This window comes from Dendropsophus ebraccatus, chromosome 10 (assembly GCF_027789765.1).
Source record: "Dendropsophus ebraccatus isolate aDenEbr1 chromosome 10, aDenEbr1.pat, whole genome shotgun sequence".
NCBI classification, from domain to species: Eukaryota; Metazoa; Chordata; class Amphibia; order Anura; family Hylidae; genus Dendropsophus; species Dendropsophus ebraccatus.
This window is the reverse complement of record NC_091463.1, coordinates 36433823-36457836: the sequence shown is the minus strand read 5'-3', so window position 1 is coordinate 36457836 and position 24014 is coordinate 36433823. Positions and strand designations below refer to the sequence as shown.

The window sequence follows — 24014 nt, the reverse complement described above, 5'->3', positions numbered from 1 at the left end:
CTATTTAGGATTACAACGTTGTGTGATATCTACATACTGAGGCGGTCACACTTTCAGGCTTTGAATTATGATATACAAAAACCAGGGGCGTAACTAGAAATGGCTGGGCCCCATAGCAAGCTTTTGATTGAGCACCCTTCCCTTCCTGACTGACTACTAAGCCGTCAAGTCTAGTCATAACTGCAAGTGCTCCTCAGGAGTGCCTGCAAATAAAGGGACATTGCAGAACCTGGGAGGCCACCTGGTGCTGCAAATGATGACAGCTCAGGGGGCCCAGTGTATTGCAGGCAACGGGGCCCCTTGATGCCATGGACCCCATAGCAGCCGTTATGGCTGCTACAGTGGTAGTTACGCCTCTGAACTGGCCACTGTGGGCCCAAGGGGGGGAGGGATTAAACATTTCCCCAGAGTGCTTCTTTACCATCTCCAATAAAGCATTTAAAAAGTTCCCATTTGTATGTACGATACAATTTGATCTAGTTTTCTCATTGAACTTTAAGAAACATATATTATAATTGTTTGCTACTAGTTTGGTAATCATTACACTTTACTTCATGTAAACTACCTGCAAAGGGCTTTAAGAGAATCTTGATCCAAAAAGTGATGATCTCTCTTCACACATGCAATGTCCACTGGAAACTGGGAGTCTGCAAGAGGAAAAGCAGATGGTGATTAACAGTAACTTAGTGATACACAACGCTTACTTGTTGTTTCAGGTGACAATTAGCTGCCCTGTGTGTGTACATAAGGAGCAGCACCATTTCTATTTGGGGTACACAACTAATGTTGGCAATCTGATGGTGCTATAATAGGGGCGCTCAGACTGTCTTTATATGGGTGTGGTATTTGTGTACTATGTAGCGGCATTATTTAAGTGTATTGTATGGCGGCATGATCTGCTTACATTGTATGATCACAACTAAATCATCAATATGCAAGTGTGAGCGTACTTATACCAGTAAATCCTACGTGCTCCAGTTATATATAAATTACAGCAGCAGTTTTATCTGGTTTAGCGTTCCTCTCTATACAGAGATCCTGCCTGACAGGGAGCAGAGTCTACAGCTGATTCACCACTTCCCTCAGGAACAGGAAGGAAGGTTTTGCACCTAGTTATGAGCCTGGGTTGTTAGCAGTTGCTGTCGTCTTTGTTTATTTGGGAGCTGTTTTCAGGAGGGGGTGTTCTGGAAGTCACTTGGTCAGACAATGGTTGGCCTGACACTTCCCCATGATGCCATGCTTCCAGCTATTGTTTAAGAAATCTGTTCCATCCTCTCAGCCCCGTGTGAGCGCTGGAGCCTTGATTCCTGACTTTGTGGCTCAGGCTGAAAGATGTTCAGGTCGGTGTAAGCAGTAAAGGCAGCTCTGGTGCCAGGGAACAGGGAAACAGCAGGAAGCATATGTGCCTAGTGTACCCATTACTAAAAAATATAGTAATACCAGACAACCTGTGCACACATGTGGCACTGGTTTTGCAACAACAACAAAAAAAAAAAAGAAAGAAAAAAAAAAAAGAATTTTTTTTTACCTTCATACAATTGCGCATACTGGGGGAATCCCGCAGCTCGCAACCAATCACAAGCCTTCTTGGCCTCAACGTCTACAAAGATTTAAAAAAACAGCATATAAAGCATTAATAACTTATTATATTTTCTATGCATGCATTAATCAATGTAAGTCGACAGAAACAGTCTATGTTATGATTTAGCAAAACACCTAGGAACGTGTGTGTGTGTGTATGTATATATATATATATATATATATATATATATATATACACACACACACACACACACACACACAGACACAGTAAGCTTTTAGATTAATTTAAATCTTATCTGACTTTATTATTTAAAAAAATGTCACCATTAAAAATTAAACTGAAACATGAAAAGTTTTGATCAGTCAGGTAAATTTAGAGCCCCACTGATCTCTATATACATGGAGAAGCGCACCGTTGAGTGCTTGAAGATGGGCTCGTCTTGTGCCCAGCTGCGCACTTTTTTTTTTTGCTCTGAAGAACCAGACTTTAACTGATCAAAACTTTTTTCTGCAACATGTCAAAAGTTTATAGGGGTTATCTGGGATTAGAAAAACATAGCCGCTTTCTTTTAGAACCAGCGCCACTCCTGTCCTCAGGGTGTGAATGGTATTACAATCTACTTCATCAATTCAATGAAAGTGAGCTGCAATATTACATATAACACACACCCCTTTCACAGGTGGTACAAAAAAAAACCTTATATTCCAAAAACACCCACCTATATATAAAATATAACTTTTAATGAATAATACCTAAAATATAAGTGAACTAGTCTAAAATCACTGGGTACTGGGTGTAATGTGATTTTAGACTAGTTCACTTATATTTTATATATAGGGGGGTGTTTTTGGAATTTAAGGGGGGGGTTTGTAGCCCAGTCTTAAGCCTGTGGGTTTAGTGGTAACTTTAGCTGCAATATTACACACAACCCGAGGACAAAAGTGGCACTGTTTCTAGAAGATAGCAGCTGCGTTTTTTCTAATACTGTATAACCCCTTTAAAGTTGTTTATGGAGATTTTATACAGGCTGGAAACAGTGAAAAATAGAAAAAGCCTTTACCATCCCTGCTGCTCCAGTGTCCCCATCAGACCTGCAGCAAGTACATTGCATACATTGTTCCTGTGACGCTGCAGTCAGTTGGTGGCCACAGCTTTCTTCCTGCATGTACAGCAGGGATAGCCTGCAGCCTCACCAGAACAATGTTAGCTATGTCATTGCAGCAGGTCAGCAGCAGACACCAGAGTAACTGTAAATTTGGCAGTAATAAAGTTATTATTTTTTCATGCTGGTTCCTGTACTACTTTAAAAAAAAGAAAAAAAAAAAAACTGGAATGTCTCTGCAGCCTTTTCTATGTCTATTTCTGCAAAAGAGGTTGACAATCAATGTACATGTCACCACGACGCATGACAAAGGTTTTTCCTCATACTTTCTAGGACTACCAAATGCAAAAATGGGTTAGAACCAATGTACATCTCTGTCCCTGTAACAAGCCACAAGGTAGATGGGGAGAAGAAAAACTTTCCAAAGAATAACGGCCATATTGGTTTCCAGAAAAAAAGAATTAAAATAATTCGGAATTTAGTTTTTATCTTTCTATCCACTAATAGTGACATTGATGAATGCACGTATTGTGTACTTCTGAATGCAATACAGCCCGTTCCTGATTATCACACATTATATGACCTGTAGTAATAGAGGCATTTATTACGGCCGCACATTACCCGTCACAGAATAACTGAAGTCGAGGAAAGGTCTGGTGTTAAGGGCACATGTCAGCAGATTGGCTTATCATTACGTCCCATTGTGATTCTCCCATCCCGACACTTTTCTATAGCTCCCCCTCCCTTACACGCTGCCAAATAGTTTCCACTGCTAAATATTTTCCAGTAGGAGCTGAGAGAAGACATTTACAACCGTTCTCCCGACTTTAGAGCACGCTGCCGGGGGAGACGTCCACAGAGCTATTACTGGACGGGCGCACCGGTGTTTCAGGACTTGCCTTAGCCATATTAGAATGTAAACCTAATCAATGCAACAAGCAAACAACCTGGGATGACACATATTCTGGAAGAGGATGGCCTCCAGCTGCGGGGCCTAGGGCTGCAATGCCATCAGACACTACTGTTGAGTCACTTGTAGGAATGTTGTCAGCAGGCTATCATTACACTGGGGCATTTCCTATGTCATATATGCATGAATGTTCCACTGTAGCCTATAAATCACAGCGCACAAGGCAGGTCAGACACTGGTGAACATGACTTCATCTTTGAGGCAAGACTGAAAGACTAGACCCAGCATGCCAAGTGTCCATATCCTTCAAGAGTCTAGTTCAGATTGTAAGCCGCTCAGTGAGCCATGCTAGAACATCGCACTAATGTCAATGAAGCATGTTCTTGCAGTCAGGCTTCTCACCATTTTAAAAGATTTATATGGAATTAGAAAAAAAAACGATGCAGCTCATGTCCATAGGCCGTGTCTGGTAATACAGCTTATTTCCATTCACTTAAATGAAGTGAAGCTGCAATACCACACACAGCCTACGAAAGTAGCCATGTTGTTCTAGTTTTATAACCCCTTTAAGGGATATCTTTTCACTGGGTATTATGTTAAAGGGGTAATCCAGAATTAGAAAACATAATGGCTTCTTTCCAGAAACAGTACCATTCTTGGCCCAAGTGTGTGCATGGTACTGCAGCTCATTTTCAATTACATTAAAGCAAACTTACCATCAGCTATATTCTTTTGGGTTTTTTACCTGAATGGATACAGATACTGAAAACAGAGGAATATTTTCCCTGATCTATATGTGCACAGCAAGCATATCCCATTCATTCTTCATGAGACTTTCATACAGAGTTAATGGAGTGCTGGACACACAAGTATTTAGGAGACAATTTTCCTCCATTCTTGAGATCAATGGGGGCCCAATGGATGGACCCCCCCCCCCTTTCCTGTGGATAATTTTTAGAATTAGGAAAACCCTTTAACTCGTACCAGCCTATATTTTCCTGCCATACATCCATGTGAGCCCTGCAGTCAATAAGTCACCTTAGTAGTCTTATGTCGTACATGCTAGCTGAGGCCACGTCATCACTGCAGGAAAATGAAGACTGGTGTTGGTGCTGGACATTTATGCTTTGTTTTTTGTATTTTTTTAAATATTATTGCCTATTACTAGGTTAATTTACTCCAGGACAATCACTTTAAGGCAACAGAGGATTACGACACCAAATCTCTAAAAACAAGGCTCAGCAATGGACAGCTTGACTGGTTTTATACCGCGCATTGTAACATTTCCAGTGTCATTTTGGCATGTACTGTACTTGACAGCCTTTTGAAAGCATGTCTAAAAATAAAATCTTTGTGTATACACATGTTGTATGGTACAAGTCTGATAAATCTGTCTGAATGAGAGCTCTGGTTTTGAGGGACATGCTATTGTATGGCCAAACATGAGCCTAAACCACCATAAATCCTAAAGTGTCTGGATATAAACGGTGGCCCTGACCTTCTCTAATGCATTGCCAGGGATCAAACGCTAAAGCCAACATGTGAGGAGTCGGCACACTAAGCTGTGTCAGGCTGTATATTAAAAACATGTGCAATTTCTTGTAACACCTCCTCCCCCACCCGGCTTTCTTTCCTTTTAATGAGATCTTTTTCCTCAGATGTCTAGACATACACCTTGTACCTTTCTTTTTGACTAAGCTAATATTACAATGCAGACGCAGAACATTATTGTAAGGCATTGGGGACTCAAGCTCTGGTATTTGTATAGTGGTAAAGGGGCTCCATAACCAGAGAGCTGCCATGTTTCTGAGAAGTATAGCCCCATGCCCCCCAAAATAGGCCCACAGCAGGATGTGGGCACCATAATGTATAATGCTGGTGCCCCTTGACTGGGGGGTGTTTGGAGCAGCAAGGGGGGTACTAGTATTCATTGGCCTTATTAATTCTACCTCGCTTTATGGGTGGGGTGGTATGTAGTAGGTAGTAATGTGCATTACATGGCCACTTTTAGAGTATAGAAGTTTCTGACTAACTATCCTCTCTGTAATAAAAAGGAGTAGTATAGGATCATAGTAAGGCCATTCAAACTTTATGATAACTATAAGTGGTAATAATATTCGCAATATTGAATAAATACTTTTTTGTAAAATGGATGTGGATCGGCTGGTAATAGTAATAAACTAAGCTGCCTAGGCTTCAGAGGAAATGATAGTTTGTAGAATATCACTTAATGGGAAAAACAGCAGTGAGAAAACAGCAACCGGGATTTGGCTGAAGGACACTGACAGCAGAAGGCAATGATTTTGCAGGTAGCTGAATGGACAAGGTGCCATTAAAGGGGTTATCCAGCGCTACAAAAACATGGCCACTTTTCCCCCTACTGTTGTCTCCAGTTCCGGTGTGGTTTGCAATTAAGCCCCGTTTACGTCAATGGAACTGAGTTTTAAACCACACCCAAACTGGAGACAAGAGAGGGGGAAAAAGTTGCCATGTTTTTGTAGCGCTGGATAACCCCTTTTAGACCAGGTTTACAGACAGTACCAATGTGTAGTAAGGGAAAGCTAAAACTCATAACTAAGGCATTTAATAAAACTACCTAGGAGTTCACAGGTAAAACCAGTCTGCAGTGTTATCTTCTGGGACACGATGCTGCAGAGATGAGAAGCTTCACACCAGGGGTCCGAATGTTCATAATCATGGAATCTTCAACTAAACGGGTGTTTCCATCTTACACATTTATAGCATATCCACAGAATCTGCCATACATGTCTGATAGATGCAGGTGGTCCCAAATTTAGTTTACAATATAAAATATCTCTCTTTTTCCAGGAAGGAGTTAAACCAGAAACTATAATAAGTGTTTCATGCCCCACAAATTCTAACCTTGGCAACATGTGAGGTCACTTCTATTTGTCATGGTAAATTCAGGACTAAGAGATCAAAAAGAACAAAGAGTGGAGAGGTCACAAAGTCCCTATAGTAGAACTACACACAGACACCTGGATATGTAACTGAACAACAAAGTCTCATGAAGGAGAAAGATGTGATCAGTTTCTTTGGTATTCCTTGGTTTTTAGTCTGGTGATAAAGGTATTAGATACTCATATTTTTTTTTTAGGACAGGTTAATATCAACACTGGGGTAGATCTACTATTGACAGCGCATCAAAAATCTTTCACAGTTTGTGCCAAAAAGTGGCTATAATGCTGCGTACCACATTTATTATATAGTTTTAGCCACTTTTCCTATCGCATCAAACCCTCCTCCTGAAAATTCACAGCAATATGTAAACAGGAGAGGCATTGGGCCATGTTACCCTTGTGCTGTCTATGCAGGTATCTGCCATATTGGGGGACCGGGGATTTACTGAGGCTTGCATGCCAGTTTTTGGCTGTAAAAAAGTATAACATTTTTGTAAAGCCTCACTTTGAACAAAAGTGAAATGCTATACGTACTTGGTGTTTTTTTATGTTGCATTTTCCACTTCTCTCTGGTGCTTTTTGGCTCTGTGGCAGTTTATCCAAAACGCAACATGCTGAGAGTTTTGGGGTTTTTTTTTTTAGCAAACGGTGCAGTTTCTCACAATGAAATTTCTTCTATTCATCTCAAAAACACCAAAGGCAAAAATTCACAATGAAAGTCAAAAACGCCTGGGGGAAAAAAAAAAAAAAGCACCCCCCAAAAAAAGAACATAAGGCTCAATGGTGCTCTGAGTTTGATTCAGTAAGACTATAGGTGGTCTAGGTACTGCAGTCATACTGCTACTGCTTGACCTTATACTGCAGGAGAAGTGATAAGAAGTTGCTAGACTGTTTTGGTTCTCCTTCACAGCTACGTCAGTACAAGAACTCACTTTTTTGTCACCGATAGCGATATCTAGAACAATATTTGCTTTAGATATGAGAGTCACACAAGCTAGAAGACAAGGGTCGCTACTTAACCCAAGTAACTGTGATAGCTTCTTGCGATGATCACAGTAAGTGATCAATTTCCATTCTTACGATATAAATCGCAAAACAAAACGATCGTACCTTTGAGCCTTTATTCCTTAAAGACAGTATACAATTCCGTGTAAACAAAACCCAAACAGATACCAGGCGACATGCAAGAGTGGACAACCGAGTAGGCATCTAAATGGGCTAAATATAACAAGTGAGAAACATTATATGTCCAGTGATGATGTACATACAGTTTTAAGACGGAGGAGTTCACGTGTCAGCTATTATTATAACAAGGAATGTAACAAGTCTAGAACGGAACACCCGGGAAAAAATAGTCTATACATCTTGGTCAAGGCCAAGCTAACTTGGAACGTCTTCCCCAAATATTTACAGGTAGGTGTGTGTGTGTGTGTGTGTAACAATCACTGCTTTAGAATGAAAAGTTATGTTATCAAAGTGTTAATAGAATTCAGGACATAACAGTAATGAGAGAAGAGAGACCCCAGGAGGGAGTTTCCGAAAAGGAGGAAAAGGAAGCTTCCTCCCAGCCCGCATTGTACCAGACAGGACTGCATTCCATACTATGCTGACTGCCGGAGGTAAAGGAGAGGGTTAATAACCAGTGAAGGAGCTGTCATTTATAGTGAAGAGATAATATTGTTTATTTACATACAAGATCACCCACTGCCAGGACTATTAGGAAGGTATAACCTACAATTACACTATGTTTCCTGTAGTATGTAAGCGAAACGCGTGGTCTTAAGCAGTTGTATGTGTCATTTCAAATACTTCCAAATTGCACAAAGCTGCATTAACAAAAACATATCAAATACATGCTAAAAAATGGAAGGAAAATAGCTTTAAGTGAAAGAAGATATTCTTGTTCTCCTCAACTATGTAATACTCTCCATAACTTCTCACCCAAAACAGCAAGGACGTCAGCAAGGATTGGAGTCTTGGTAAGTGCACACTAGAGCCTGTGATGTACTAATGGTCCATTGTGGGCTGATGCATTCCAATTCATGTGAACACAACCAAAAAGAACCTAAAAATATGAGCCATACAATGCGGTCATTCTCCCTGCGGAAAGGGCATACCATGAACTCATGAGCTCAACACTACATGGTACTGTCTCCTACTGGACAATTATTCAGCGAACAACAATCCTTATTTTTAGGGTAGAAAGTGCTTTTGTGTGTGTGTGTACCCTATAATTATACTAGAAAAGCAAAGCAGCATTTTACCCCCAGTAACAAGAACTATAACTCACCAGCCTAAAAAATGGAAAAAAAAAAAAAACTATTTTAGACATCATAGTATGAAAGGGAGTGCCATTTAGAGAAGGGTTGAGTAACATTACATTATTCATCTTGTAAGAGGTCCCAAGCTGCATTTACAATTCTAAAAGCTTCAGATTTGAAAACTGAAAAGCATGATATGCTGCCTCAACATGCTTCGTCTTTATACCAATAAACAGTGGTATTTACCTCCCCCACTGCATTAAAGGGGCTACTGATTTTAAGCAAAGATCCCAAAATTCAAACGTAAGAAAATTCATTATGTATATATTAAATATTTTATGGCCTACAGTATGGGATCAGTATAACTGTAAGAATGATGGATACTAGTGTTGATCGGGTACCCCCACTGATTCCCCGAAAATAAGACATGGTCAGCATTGAGGGGCAGAGACAAGTGTAAGACCAGGTTGGCTGCACACGGCAGCAACTGCCAGACCTTTAGGTAGAGACAGCGGGATGGCTGTAGTTACCGTCACCCCTGCACTGTGCATCCCCAGCACACCTACCGGCCTCTTCACAGAGTGGCACATAGTTGTTATCACACTGGCAGCCCGCCTCTTCCCCTCACAGGGCACACCGCATAGGCGGCATCTCAAGGGGTTGCAGGATGTGACCTCGGGCATGCTGCGAGACGTGCATCAGGATGTGGAGGTCACAAACCAGTGGTAGCCTGCAGCGTCAGTGGTAAAACACCACAAGGGGCTGGCGGTGGAGGGTGGGGGTTGCAGAGGGTAGCGGCAGGGTGGTGGTCGGGGTCTTACTTTTGGGGAATGCCTTATTTTATTCTATCATGCAAATCCTCCACTATGCCTTATTTTTGGAGGGTGTCTTACATTCGGGGAAACATGGTAAATCTTCTGCAGAAACCTATAAGAAAATTTTTATAGAATTTTGGCATATTCCCTTCAATCCCTTCAATGGACGAAATATACAAAAATTAGAACAAAAAATAAAATATGAATACCAGACACCATCCGCTCAACCAATTAATTTCATGGCCACTTTCCCCCTACTGTTGTCTCCAGTTTGGGTGGGGTTTTGAAACTCAGTTCCATTGTAGTAAATGAAGCTTAATTGCAAACTGCACCTGAACTGGAGACAACAGTAGGGGGAAAAGTGGCCATGTTTTTGTAGCGCTGGATAACCCCTTTAAGTGTTCACTCAACATTAATGGAAAGGGTCAGGTCAAATATTTCCTCTGCGGACCATGTGATTTTAGTTATGCCCCTGGCAACCTACATAAGTATGGTGCAGTCTGTTTATCTGGCTGTTGAGCTTACATTATATTATCTATGAAGATTAAAGATGGTCAGTTATTTCTTAACCCAATGATTTTCAACCAGTGTGCCGCGACACATGGTCGGGTGTGCCGCGGGGAAAGTTCCCCAAACTATGGTGTTTTCTTCCCCGGCAATGCGCAATGATCAGTGGCGGATTATAATGCTCCCGATCTCTGCTGATTGGAGGCGCACGTCCGGGCCGGCGGCCAGTAGGTGAGGCAGACAGCAGCGGCGACCATCTCGGAGGAGGTGAGGAGGAAGGGGGGGGGGGGAGAGAAACAGTGGAGTGAAGTATGGTGGAGAGAAGCACAGGAGAGAAGCATGGGGGAGAGAAGCAGGGGGGAGAAGTATGGTGGAGAGAAGCATGGGGGAGAAGTATGGTGGAGAGAAGCACAGGAGAGAAGCAGAGGGGAGAAGCATGGTGGAGAAAAGCATGGGGGAGAGAAGCACAGGAGAGAAAAGTATGGTGGAGAGAAGCAGGGGGGAGAAGTATGGTGGAGAGAAGCATGGGGGAGAGAAGCACAGGAGAGAAGCATGGGGGAGAGAAGCACAGGAGAGAAGTATGGTGGAGAGAAGCAAGGGGGAGAAGTATGGTGGAGAGAAGTAGGAGGGAGAAGTATGGTGGAGAGAAGCAGGGGGGAGAAGTATGGTGGAGAGAAGCATGGGGGAGAGAAGCACAGGAGAGAAGCATGGGGGAGAGAAGCACAGGAGAGAAGTATGGTGGAGAGAAGCAAGGGGGAGAAGTATGGTGGAGAGAAGTAGGGGGGAGAAGTATGGTGGAGAGAAGCACAGGGGGGAGAAGAAAACAGGCCCAGGTTTCACACTTAGTGAGTATAAATACATTTAGAATCTATATTATTAACTATATGTATAATATGTACTGTTTTAGTGTCATTTTGTGCCATTTTGGTTGGTGGTGTGCCCCGGGACTTTAAGTATAAAAAGTGTGCCGCGGCTCAAAAAAGGGTGAAAATCACTGCCTTAACCTATACAGTAATGTCATCAGTCGAAGTGACTACAGATAGAAACTGGCTACCAGCTACTGACTGCACAAATAAAATATCAGAGCAAAATAGAACTTTTTAGACCCTGAAATTTTATTGCTGGTCATATCCACCCCAGTTCACTAGAGAGCCATTGACCCCTTATTATGTCCAATCGTAGTTCACATAAAGTACTATGTGCATGGTAACCTATAACTTAGTATAATGGTCTGTTTACACAAAACAATAATTCTCCCAATCGATCGTTTAACGATTTTGAAGCAACTATTTGGTTTTTATAACAATCAGCGTTCAGATGATAATGGTTTAAGATCTCTTAGGCCCATCTCACACATAGGGCGAATCATTGAAAGACTGTTTACACGAAACGATCTACGAATTTTTAGCGAACGACCAAAGACGATTTGAGAACATGGTGAATGATCTCAATGAGCGATTTCTCGCTCATCGCTTGATCGTTGGCTGTGTTTACACGAGCCGATTATCGCTCAAATGTGATTGTTATTGCGAAAATTCGAACAATATTCGTTCCATGTAAACGCACCATTAGTTATAGTTATTTACTGACACTGATGACCTGCAAAGAGTCTTCAGTATACCTGGAATGTAACACATTATGGACATCTCTAAGGGAAAAGTATTCACAATAGATTCCTGCCATGTGTGCTGGTGCAAACTGATAAATGAAAATGTGATCTAATGACTTATCTGCTGATCTATGGTCTTATCTGCTACAACTTCTTCAGGCATAGCTCCCAAGAGGAGTGTTGGAGGACTGTCTTATAAAGCCCCTATTACACAGGGCGACAGAGGAGCAAATGAGCGCTGTAAGCGCTTGTTTGCTTATTGTTTCCTAATCACTGCCACCGCTATTACACACGTCGCCAGCGAGCATGCGAGTGCAAAGGGGGCCGCAGGGGGCTGTCCAGGTGACCGCTAGATTGTCCGTGGCAGCCCATCGCAGATAGAAGTGGTCTCCTGCTGCCGCTCCTATTCCGCAGAGTGACGGCAGCAGATCACTGCTATATAAGTCGTGTGTCTTTCAAAATGTTGAAAGACAAAACGGCTGCAACGATCAGCCAACATTGTTCATGTCGGCTGATCATTGCCTTCTATTACACAAGACAATTATCTCCTGAATACGGCAGATCATCATTTCGTGTAATAGGGCCTTTACACAAGACGATTATCGGTCGTAATGGCCAAAATCGGATGAATACGGCTGATATTCGTTTTGTGTAATAGGGCCTTAAGAATCGGTTGGGACATGGTCTAATACATGGAGTAGACCACTTTCACAATGCCACATGTAATGCACCATACTAATTCACCTACTCTTCTGCACCCAGCACTTAGTATCCACCATGAGGCTACAGCACTGCATCGTGGTTTCCTTGTATATATTAAATCCTAATAGTGTAGCCCTCCCTGCCCTTGCATTGTACAGTGAAGTGCAGGTCAGGTCATGTATTCACACGTAGATGTCACATTTGTGGTTTGTGCTTTTGAAGTAGACCTTCTCTAAAAGACTTGCTGTAGTATACATGTCATTGTGAAGGGGGGGGGTGAAGAGACTAAACTAGGGGGGACTGATGCTATAACGTACTTTTCAGAACCTTGATGTAAACATAACGATGGTATATCCTGTGCCAAATTAGTCCGTGTTCTGCACGATACACTGACTTATGATAGAAAGCCTGATAACAACTGAAGCATTTTTTGTATAGGTTGTGGCATTAATGGGTCAGTTTCTAAAAAAAAAAAAAACTAAGACGGATGCATCTGATATATGTAAACACAGCCTTAGAAATGGACAAACAGAGATGCTTTAATGAAGATGTGAACACAGTCTACACAGAGGACAAGTTCCAGTTTCCTGCGACACTTTCAGTGAACAAAGTGTCTACAGCCAATGTTATAAGTACATGTACCTCAATTTTTTTAACTGGATTCCATATGTTTTCATATTTCATGCGCCAGAGCTAGTGTCATGAGAGATATGCTATCACTTAGCTGAGGTGCCAAGACTACAACCAGGAAAAACTGGATATTGTAGGTCACAACTCTTCCGGTCGACGCCAGAAGTATGAAGAGAAGATATATTGATGTAGTTCTACAAGACACAAGATCTCGTAGGATCAAGACACAGACAGGCTAAAGGTCAGGGTGACAAGTATACGATGCTGCTCAGACGACAAGCACTACAAGTGAAGGTAAATATGGAAAAAAATCAATACTTCCTGTCCACATTTATCTCTAACGTTCACGAATGGAGGCTAAGCAAGAACGCAAAACGCTCACAGTCTTATAGAGTCACTTGAGGATTGCTTTAAACTCATTTATCACACATTAAAAGTAAATCTGCCAAGCCAAATAGCAGAATAAAGCAAGACTGACTGAAGCAACACCAATAAGGTGGCCTTACATAAAGGCCCTAACAATGCTCACCCATACATAGGTCGTCATATCTGTTCTTAATCTTCTGAAGATTTTGCATTCACTCCTTTTCTGTAGATGAAAGCACTCTATTATTATACGTTATCAGCCATCTCAGGCCAGGGAGAGACTGGCGGCAGGTTCCTTCAATGAGATTTATTGACGTGAAGTGTGGAAGAAAGTACTGCGTCCCCCACCCATATCCTCACTTAGCAAATTTGTTTCCGATTAACTTGAAACTGGAAAGTATTGAATGTTATCATCAATGCTTTTACATCATACAGTCATCAGCAAACCATTATAATAGCTGTGTATATATGGACTAAACTACTTAGTACAAATGGGGACTAAAGTCTGAATGCATTAAACATTAAGCCTGCGGAAACCATACGTCAACTAGGATACACAGCATTACAGGATCAATGCTCTTGTTAGGCTATATTCACACACCCGTAGTGCAGCCTGTGACCATGAAGCACAGAGCACTACATTTCTTCTTCATTACCATAGAGATCCAGGCCGCAAAATGCGGTCTACATTACAGCAGGTCCTTTTTTGCGACACAGATTTAAGCCCCATACACACATACGGACGTGTGAACAGGACCATTAAATACCATCACCTTAGAAGACCCCACTCTCATTGACTTCAATGAAAGAACCATGCAAAAAAAAAAGCGAAAAAGAAAAGAGAACCATGGCGCATCGCTGCACACAGGTACAGATTTTCAGTATGAACTTACTCTTATAGGGCTTGTTATATGATATATGATACTTGCAGTATGTCTGACAGTATCTTTTCCCTTTATTTACCATTCTTAGCTTTTGGCACAAAAAAACTGCACCAAACTCCCCCTTGTCAGCCAGGCATTTTGAGTATTCTTATGCATAAACCTACACATAAAGAAGCCTGTTCACTGAAATAACCATGACATAATCTGACTTTCCAGTCCATCACATGTTCTCTACATCACATTGCATCTATAAAGAGAGGAGCAGAGAATATGAGTCACATTTCTTACATTATGTGGATACACAGTGTTACAGAGATGATCCACAGTACAGGGGTTACCCCCCCCCCCCCCCCCATATAACTGGGTTTTAGAACGGCCATCGTTTTAAAGCCAAACAACAGCCGTTATTTTAAAATGACTGCTGTTATTTGTACAATTACGGGTGTCATTATCAAATAACGGCCGTTATTTGGCCTCAAAATGATGGTCGTTCTAAAATACTGCCATCTCCAGCAGCCACAGCCCGCACAGCTTTGGGAGTTGGGTCATGACATCACCATTTTATCCAGGAAGTGAAGCTTTGATGCAGTAGTAAGTGCAAGGAAAAAAAAGCACTTTATAAGCATTTCTCATAATAAGTGTATATTGGTGATTTGTATAACTTTTGGGGGGCAATACAATACTTTAATAAAAAAAAAAAATGCACTGGACTTCTAACACTGTAACATCTTAATTCTGGGCACTGGAGTCCAGGAGGCAGTCTTAATCATGTATTGACTATTTTTGTATGCAACTAATACAGGGAAAGCTGTCAATCACCGATTAGGACTGCCCATTGGACTCCTAAACCTAGAATTAGAGTCTTTTCCACCAAATGTATATCACTCTGCTTATTTCACATGCTGCCTGCACGTTGGACTTCATTATAAAAGAGGTTTTCTGGAAAATAATACAATAATGTGCTGCTTTTGAGGAATAAATGAACCTTCTCCCAATAACTAGGAGTTTTGCAGTAGTGGAGGGTGAGCATGTTGCCACCGTCCTGATATTAGAATGTAAGCTCTGTGCGTGTGGTATGCACAGGACCCGCACTGTACCACTCTGTCTTCAGAGGCGGCTCCTTAATAAGGCATTCATAAACTCACTACAGTACGATAGGGTTAAGGCACTCTCAGAAAGAGCCTATGATGGTGGGGTACGATTGCCTGACAATTGCCTCCTTATTTCCCAGGCTGACACAGACACTCCCTGCTTACCCCCAGGGGCACAGACGCTGCCTAGGGTGGGATGTGATCCCACACATTGAAAACATACAGGGTCCTTTCTACTCTTTCCAAACATGCAGCCGCCTCTGCAGCAGAGTATGTCATAAGGGGCATGTCATTAACCCCTGCACAGACACAGCCCTGTACTCAACTGCCCCAGGAACATTCCTCACAGAGGGGGCCGAAGAGTGGGGTCGTGAAGACATGAGACCCCAACAATATCCCCCTGTTATCCTTTCCATCAATGATCTTACCATTCCTGAGGCATCAGTAAAGTCACACAATGACTTCCAAAAGCTGGTTGAAATAGTTGATGGAATTATGGAATGTTATAAGATAAAGAAGGACTGGCTATGTAATGAATAGGATCTTTTAAATGACTCCATATCAACGTCCTCACTTACCCACTGATATCATACCAACTTGTATAATATAGTAATGGCCATTGACCCAGCATTCCATTATTAGCATCTTATAGGTGCTTAACGTATATCTGGGAAAATGGGATGACAACCAATACCGATCAATGTCAATGATCAGAGATCTGGAAAAGCTGGGTAAACAAGCTTCGGCTGAGATGTATGGATAGCGATGCTTTATCACCCAACCTTCCTAAACACGGATCCAACAAAAGATTAAATGGACTTTGGCAGGGAGTTATGTTTAGGCACTGTTCACACTAGCATCATGGCTGTTATCACCAAATGATCCTGGGACCATTATGATTCACCCATTTTCAAGCAGATCCGAACTTATCCACATTTACAGGCAGTATAGGTCATGGGCCTATGGACCAGTGCACAGGACAATGGACGCCAGGGTCTGTGCATTTACCTGATGTCCTGACCACAAAAAAAAAAAAAAAAAAAAAAAAAAATAGGGATTCTATAGACTTTAGTTAGTGTCATGGTCCGTAATTGCGGGTAGCCCACCAATGACACTCTTTTGTGCATTTTGTGATCCATTGTTTTGTGGACCACAGAAGTACATGGATGTGTGCAGGAGGCCTAATGATTGGCTCAAGCTGAGATACGGTTTCATTTTGGCTCCTGTACATATTAGTATTTGTTGGATGCAATGGCGCAGACCTCCATGCTACTCCATTCACCTGAATCCTGTATAAAACGTATACTGCATGGCATAAATTTATTGTTTTAACACTGGACCCTATATATGACAAACGCCACTAACTTTCATTCATTATAGGTATATATTGGGGACTCCCTTCAACATAATATCTGACAGACACTGTCTTCCAGTGTGAACTGCGTCTAACGTTTCAGTTATGCAACACTATACTGTACAGGCAAAAAAAGTTCTCTAACATACTGCAGCAAGCCCATATCATTCAATAGGCCAAACATAGTCTATTTGGGGCTATGTTTAGTCTGCAGTATACCAGTATAAGGTTACTGTGTTTTTGTTTCCCATAAATAAACCTAAAAACAGTGTAAAATAAACCAAACACAACCACAAGTACACTACATTTTGTTTGTTTAACCCTATGGGTATACCGTGGCATACATCAGAATAACTTTTTGACAGTATCTCCACACAGGGGGTATCACCAAAATAGGGTGCGAACTGGGCTTTAAACAGAGACACTTAAACTTGAGTGCATGCTTTTTACAGTGCCACTGAGTGTGTTGGTGCTATATAAGTAACCGCGATAGCTAGTATAGAAATTGGTTCCATTGGGAGAACCAAACCTGAGAAGTCTGGAGTGACAGCAGCAACATCCTGCCACCTCCCACACACCATATCTGCTCCCTACATCCTGTCTGGGATCCCTCCAAGCAGTACCAGATGCACCGCGCTCTGCCGCCTGCATCTAGAACAGTACAGTATATCAGGAATCCATAGGTAAGACTTATGAGGGTCATTGTCCTGCCTCTCTATACAGCCATCCCTTCCTGCCTTTCTCAGACTCCTCCAGTTTGTCGGAGTGGGGGTGAGGGGGGAAGCTCCCCAAAGGGAAATCTTTAAATACTGGCAACCATACCGTTCCTACACAAGTATTTCCTGCTATAACATAACTCAGAAAAGCTGCATTTCTAGAAAGCACACTCCCCCCCCCAGAAATGAAGATGTGGATAGGACAACTTATAATCCGAGGAAAAGCTGATCCCCTGGCCCGCCTGTATGTCATGCAGTTATTTTTACATTGTGTAGGAATATGGATCTCCTCCACAATGCTAGCTTTACCATTTCCTGTTGTCAGAGCTATATGCCATCTGGAGAAACACTAGCAGGAACGTGCAGAAAGATTAAAAAGGAATATAGTGCAGCATCCCATAGCTGGAGCTACATCAGATGCAAGGGAGCGCTGGACTAGTGCATTACTCTCAGCACACGCCTGAAAATCACAACTATTAGAAATAGCGGACACTTCTAGGAGTCGCTGGCATACATCTGTCATCCACTGCGCCGTATGATAACCGTACCAGGTCACTTGTATCAGATACAAGAAAGAAAACGACAAAAACTTGGAAAAAAAAAAGTAAATTAAAACTATTGCTCCTGAAGAGCAGACCCAGAACCAGATCTGTCATTTACCGTTACTTAGTTCTATATAAAGTTCAGATATCAGAACTATATAAAATACATTCAGCTTTGCTCCATCTGTACTGTACGATCCTTAAAGATGCACAAATCATAAGGAATAAAATATAGACGTATGAATTATTTTTTCCCAGCACATTAGATAATGCATAGTCTTACCATTCTTGATTCTCTTGGTCCTGATCCTATTCATTGGGTTGCATGGGTTTGGCCCCAGCAGTGTGGGGTACAATCCTGGGAAGGACAGAGGCTGAACATACAGGGAGAGGTTGTAACTCTCCTACACATAGCCTGCTAATAGCAGCATCTGGCCCTGCTGACCTCACTAAACTCCCTTCCTCCAAGAACAAATGTTCCATGCACAACCCTGGCAGTCCTGGGACAGCCCATCGGGTGGGAAGAGGAGAAAAAAAGGGAGAGTGTTGCTTTAACCTCTTCACTGCCAGCCCTGACTGCCATAAACCTCTGATCTACATCTGGATAGCTTACAGCCAAGAGGTAGAAAGCTGTCTGCTGGCCGCCACACCAACAGGAATCTGTACAGATATAATAGAGAAGAGCTGTGTTACTTCTGTATGGCATCTATAGGATGCATGGCACTTGTATTATATATAGGATTTTATTCCCACTGCTGTTTATGATAAATGATCAGCTCCGCACCCCTCCTCTTCTTCCTAGTCCTTCTGGACTAGTTTATTAGTCCAGAAGGAAGCGCAGAGCCGGACTCAGGCCCACTCCCTTGCTGCTGGCCTGTATGAATGGTTGTGTGTGTTTTTTTTCACTTCTTTACTCTCCCAGATACTACCTTGTAGCCTCACTCCTCCTTCCCCAGCTGTTTCCAATTCTGAAGGTATGGATGTATTTCATGGGCTCAGCCACAGCGATCCAAAAACGATTTCTCTAATGCTGCGTTTACACAAAGCGATAATTTGCCCAATCGATCACTTAACGATTTTGAAGCAATGATTTGGTTTTTATAATGACCAGCATTTAGGCGAATAAATTTTTAGAAAAATCGTTAGAAAATTTGTAAGAAAAATCATTATTGCATTCGTTTTTAGGATCGCTTAAGCCCATATTTTACATAGGGTGAATCTTTGAAAGACTGTTTACACGAAGCGATCTGCGAATTTTTAGCGAACGACGATTTGAGAACTAGAAAGATCAAAATGAACGATTTCTCGCTCGTCGCTTGATCGTTTGCTGTGTTTACAAGGAACGATTTTCGCTCAAATGTGGTCGTTATTGCGAAAATTCTAACGATAATCGTTCCGTGTAAACGCAGCATTATCCAATCCCCAAAACCAATCGATAAGTAAGGAGCCAATATTTACCCCAATCATTTTTTTTACATGTGGTTTACATTGTATAGATACTCACAACATGACCTATTAAAAAAAAACAAATACTTTTGCTGAGGTTGTTCAGGAGAAATAGTTAGTGAAGATGTCACTTCAGTGTATGTGGGCGTCCTGACTCGCCCCCAGCAGCAGACATCAGATGAAAGAAGGATCAGGCAGTTGGATTTCAGCATTCCTGATTCTTTATACTCAGGGGAGATAAGCCACCACCAGAAGAGAGATTTATCTGACAGGTTTTTGAAGCCAAAGTCAGGAACAGACTATAAACAGACAACAGGTCATAAGAAAAAGGCTGAGATTTCTCCTCATTTCAAATCCATTTGTGGCTTTGGCATATGCTAGTAACACCAAAACAGTATACATTGGCATCCCATTCTTGGCATTCTAAGGATGGTGATGGATACCTGTCACTGACAGCATAATCACAGTGTGACTTCAACCTTAAGGCCCCATTACACGGAAGAAAGTGAGCACCGACCTGTCAGGTGAGTGCTCGCTTACTCCTTGTTCCCCGCTCGCTGCCAGTGCTATTAAACACTCCGACAGCGTGCGGATCCAGCGGGAGGACCACCTGGAAAACTGGGATACAGCCATAGCCATAGGCTGTATCCTAGTTTTCCAGGCAGTCCTCCCGCTGTATCCACCCGCTCCACGGAGCGGGCAGACAGCGGGAATCTGATGCCGAGCGTTCGGGTTCATAGGAACCCGGACCTCGGAGGGTTCGGACCATCCCTACTCCCCGCACAATCTTTCGATCGTCCAGGGAGCCCGTAGGAGATAGCAGCGGTCTGCCAAAGATTTGAAGCGAAAGCCATGAATGGATTTAAAAAGGGGAAAAATCTCAGTCTTTCCTTTATCACCAGATCTCTGTTTATAGTCTGTTCCTGGCTTTGGCTTCAAATCTTTGGCAGATAATCTGTCAGATAATCTTTCTGTGTAAATGGACCCTTAACATGTCCTATTACACTAAATGATTATCAGCCTGAACGTCCTGTAATTGGCCAAGTATGGCCGATAATCATTCAATGTAATAGGGCCCTAAGGAAAGAGAGCTGATGACCACATAAGCATTCAGTTGTCCACTATCTGAAATGGTTTTCCGGCAGCTTTACTATTCTGTAGAAGTTACCTCTAAGGCCTTGTTCACATCTTGGTTTTGGTTTTTGATGCCATCATATGTGATGATACAGGCAAAGATATGATGTACAGGCTGTACATGATATACCCATCGCAGCCCCATTGGTTTTAATGAAATAAACCGTCTACGAGTGACTATAATCAATCTATTTTCCAAAACTAAGATATATATATATATATATATATAAACAGTGACCCACTTCAGCCAGGGATTGACTGGGCAAACATTTCCTTTTCCTTTTGACAGGTAACCCGACAGGTAACCCCTTGTCATGAAATCACATACAATACAAATCAATACAAATTTTTGGGCCAAAATCAGTAGTGGATATAAAAGATAAGACCCTTCTAGTTTGTAGATTACTTTTCCCTCATTGTTGACAGCCTGTTGTGTTGGTTACTGACCACCACTCTACTCTAAAAGCAGTATTCTGATCTGTCTCCGGAGCAGGTGTAGATTTGTGCCTGTTTGCAGCAGTAAACCATGATAAATTAGGCACACGTTTGCTAAATGAATGTATTTGCAAAAGTATATAAGTTGACAGACTTTTTTTTGGATGTCTGTTATTTCACGCCCAAATAACAGCCGTTATTACAAAACAATGGTGGTTATTTGGGCATGAAAAGACGGACGTCCAAAGAAAAGTCAGTCAAACGGCCGAAAAAAATTTTGTGTGGTCGTTGCCTAAATCTGTGTGATTTGGTGAGGATTTGTAGATTTTTATGCAGAAAATATGGCGGTTTTCCACTATAGAAAGCCATCAGCCCTTCTATCCTATAGGAAAGTACCCTAGTGTGTGAACAAGCTCCACACCATAGATTGTCAGCTTATGTCTGCTAACAGAGTGGTTGGTCACATTAAACCCTCCAAGCACAAAAGTGATAAGAATATTGTATATGAGGCAGTTCCCTGAGATATAGTGATCAAACAAATAACCTCATTATTGCAATCTGTACATGTCACTGAATTATATATTACATGTTTGTACTTCTGGACCGTTAAAGTGCTAGATCAATAACGCCTAAATACGCAGAACAGTCAGGATATGGAGCAGCTTGTGTCTGCCTGTGTGTAACGTGTGAGCTGCATACACAGAATATGTGATAAATTATATGCAGAATGAGATCTGGCAATGAAGCTGTTTATAAGAACGTCTGACTTTTATATACCAATAGCCCAAAAATTCCCAGATGTTGGCGAGTCTTGCACCAAAATAGCTTCTTTTCCCCTCTAGGTGAATATTTAACCTCTTCCCTGTCTGGCCATGATTATATTCCAAGAATGAGCAGAGCTAGCATATTCCTTTATAATATCAGAGGTGATCAGCAGGCGCATGAAATACTGATCGTAATACTGTTTGTAGAATAAGTCACAAGGATTACTTACAGTATAAAGATTTTTAGATTGTTGTCTTGTTGTGGACTACAACTACAGTTACAGAGGGGTCTAAAATGTAAACACTAAATTCAGTATTATGAACATGACTATGAAATACTGATGATGTGACACACCATTCTTATTATTCTTACTAGTATAATGACTATTTGATTTATGAGTATCTGTATTTTGCAAATCACAATAGGAAACAAATGGTAATCTATTGGACTATTCAAATGGGCGTATTAAATATTCACATCTGCTGCGCGGATGGAAAACACCCATTAAAGTCTATCTAGAGGGATTAAAATATGGATGCATTTGTATTCGGGCTGTATTCCATCCATATTTCATAAGTATTTCTATTTATTTTGATTTTTTTTTTTTTACAGTTCAGGTTTCTGTCTAGAAGACGACCATTGGTAAGTATCAGTTTAATTTTTCACAAGGCCTGTACGGACATCGCTAACGATGTCCATGCAGCCCTTGCTGGCCATTTATCAGGCAGTGTTTGGGCACAGTAAGCGAGCGCTGATCTAAGTAATCGGTGCTTGCTTACAGAAAGTCATCAGCCCCTGTAATAGGGCCCTTAGGGTGCGTTTACACAGAGAGATTTATCTTACAGATTTTTGAAGACAAAGCCAGGAACAGACTATAAACAGGGAACAGGTCATAAAGGAAAGACTGAGATTTCTCCTCTTTTTAAATCCATTCCTGGCTTTGGCTTCAAAAATCTTTCAGATATCTCTTTCTGTGTACATTAGTGACACAGAAGTGACCAAATGAGCACTCACAGTCACATACAGTATAACAAGATTTGGGCACCAATATTAACCACTGTGCCAGGGAAGAACACAACAAATCCGTACTATAAAGCATGAAGTCTGAGTCTGGAGGCTAAGTTCACACACTGTAAAATAATACCAAAATATAGCCATAATTTTACAAGAAAAATGCGGCTGATTTTCAATATACACTCCACTGACGTCAATAGGAAATTGGCCAGTAGTGCACACACACAAAGAATAAAGGCCGTAACTGATTATAACCATCCAAGTCATGAACATAATCAGTATTTACAAGCTGCTTTTACAAAATACTGCCGTTTTTTTCCCCCACCTGTTCACACATTGTTTTATTTTCACTCAAAATCACGGCAGTATTTTGGTAGTTTTTTACTGCGTAAGGGTATGTTCACTCTAAGCAAATTCGGTGGAATTCAGCGGTGGAGCTCTCTGCCGTGGAATCCCGCTTGCCTCAGTGTCAAACAGCATCTCTATGGGAGGGATTGTGCGCCTCTGCTCTCCTCAGCCCTCTGCTCAAAGAATTGCTTGAGCCCTTGTACAATTAATTAAAAAATCCTTCATTCCGGTCCATAGGGCATGGGGCATCCTAGCTCATCGATGATAATTGATGTCAAGGAGAAAAGGATAGAGGACATTCATGCACATGGGAAGATTAGAAGAGAAGACTGAGAAGACATCTAGACCAGATCAGGGCTTAGACCAGATCAGGCTTGTAGGCTAGCTGTCTATATACAATAGTTCAGATGCTGCAGACATATCTGACAAAAGAAATGTTAATGGTGTAAACAAGACTTGGTATACCATTCTGATCTACAATCCTATAGACTACATCAATCACGCCCTGCAATGTATACAGATCAGCAGAAAGACTCAAAGGCTTTGCTTGAAGTTTACCTAAGTGGTCTGGCTGAAGAAGTTCATGATCCTGATGTTATACAGCAATGAAGGAGTTATATGTGACATGTTACTACCTACCCATCCGCTTCATACAGATGCTAATAATTTAGATCCAGAGTTATTCAATATGAGCTCTATCCCTAATATGGTGTATTTAAAAGTTTCATATATTCACTAGTGAAAACCTGCAGGAATGCCATAAACGTCTGACTGCAATATGTCTTTAATATCTAATAACTGCAGTACTAGTATTTTATTCTTAAGGGTACGTTCACACGTACCGGATCCACAGCGGATTTCTCGCTGCGTATTTGCAGCGAGATCCGCTGCGGATCCCTGCCCAGGAAACTCTATGGGC

General features: G+C 41.7%; 1 protein-coding gene across 4 annotated transcripts in view; it reads right to left on the bottom strand.

Moving 5' to 3' along the window:
- STARD8 (StAR related lipid transfer domain containing 8) overlaps positions 1–24014 on the bottom strand; it is a 95664-nt gene that overhangs the window by 19901 nt on the left and 51749 nt on the right. For 3 of the 4 annotated variants that reach the window (XM_069943402.1, XM_069943401.1, XM_069943403.1), the window contains 2 exons: positions 1529–1600; positions 566–647 (listed from right to left, as the gene is read on the bottom strand). In XM_069943402.1, the coding sequence (XP_069799503.1) occupies positions 566–647; positions 1529–1600 (154 nt within the window). Of the gene's footprint in view, positions 1–565; positions 648–1528; positions 1601–18236; positions 18363–24014 lie in introns of those variants that run through there. The other variant, XM_069943404.1, reaches the window with a different exon arrangement.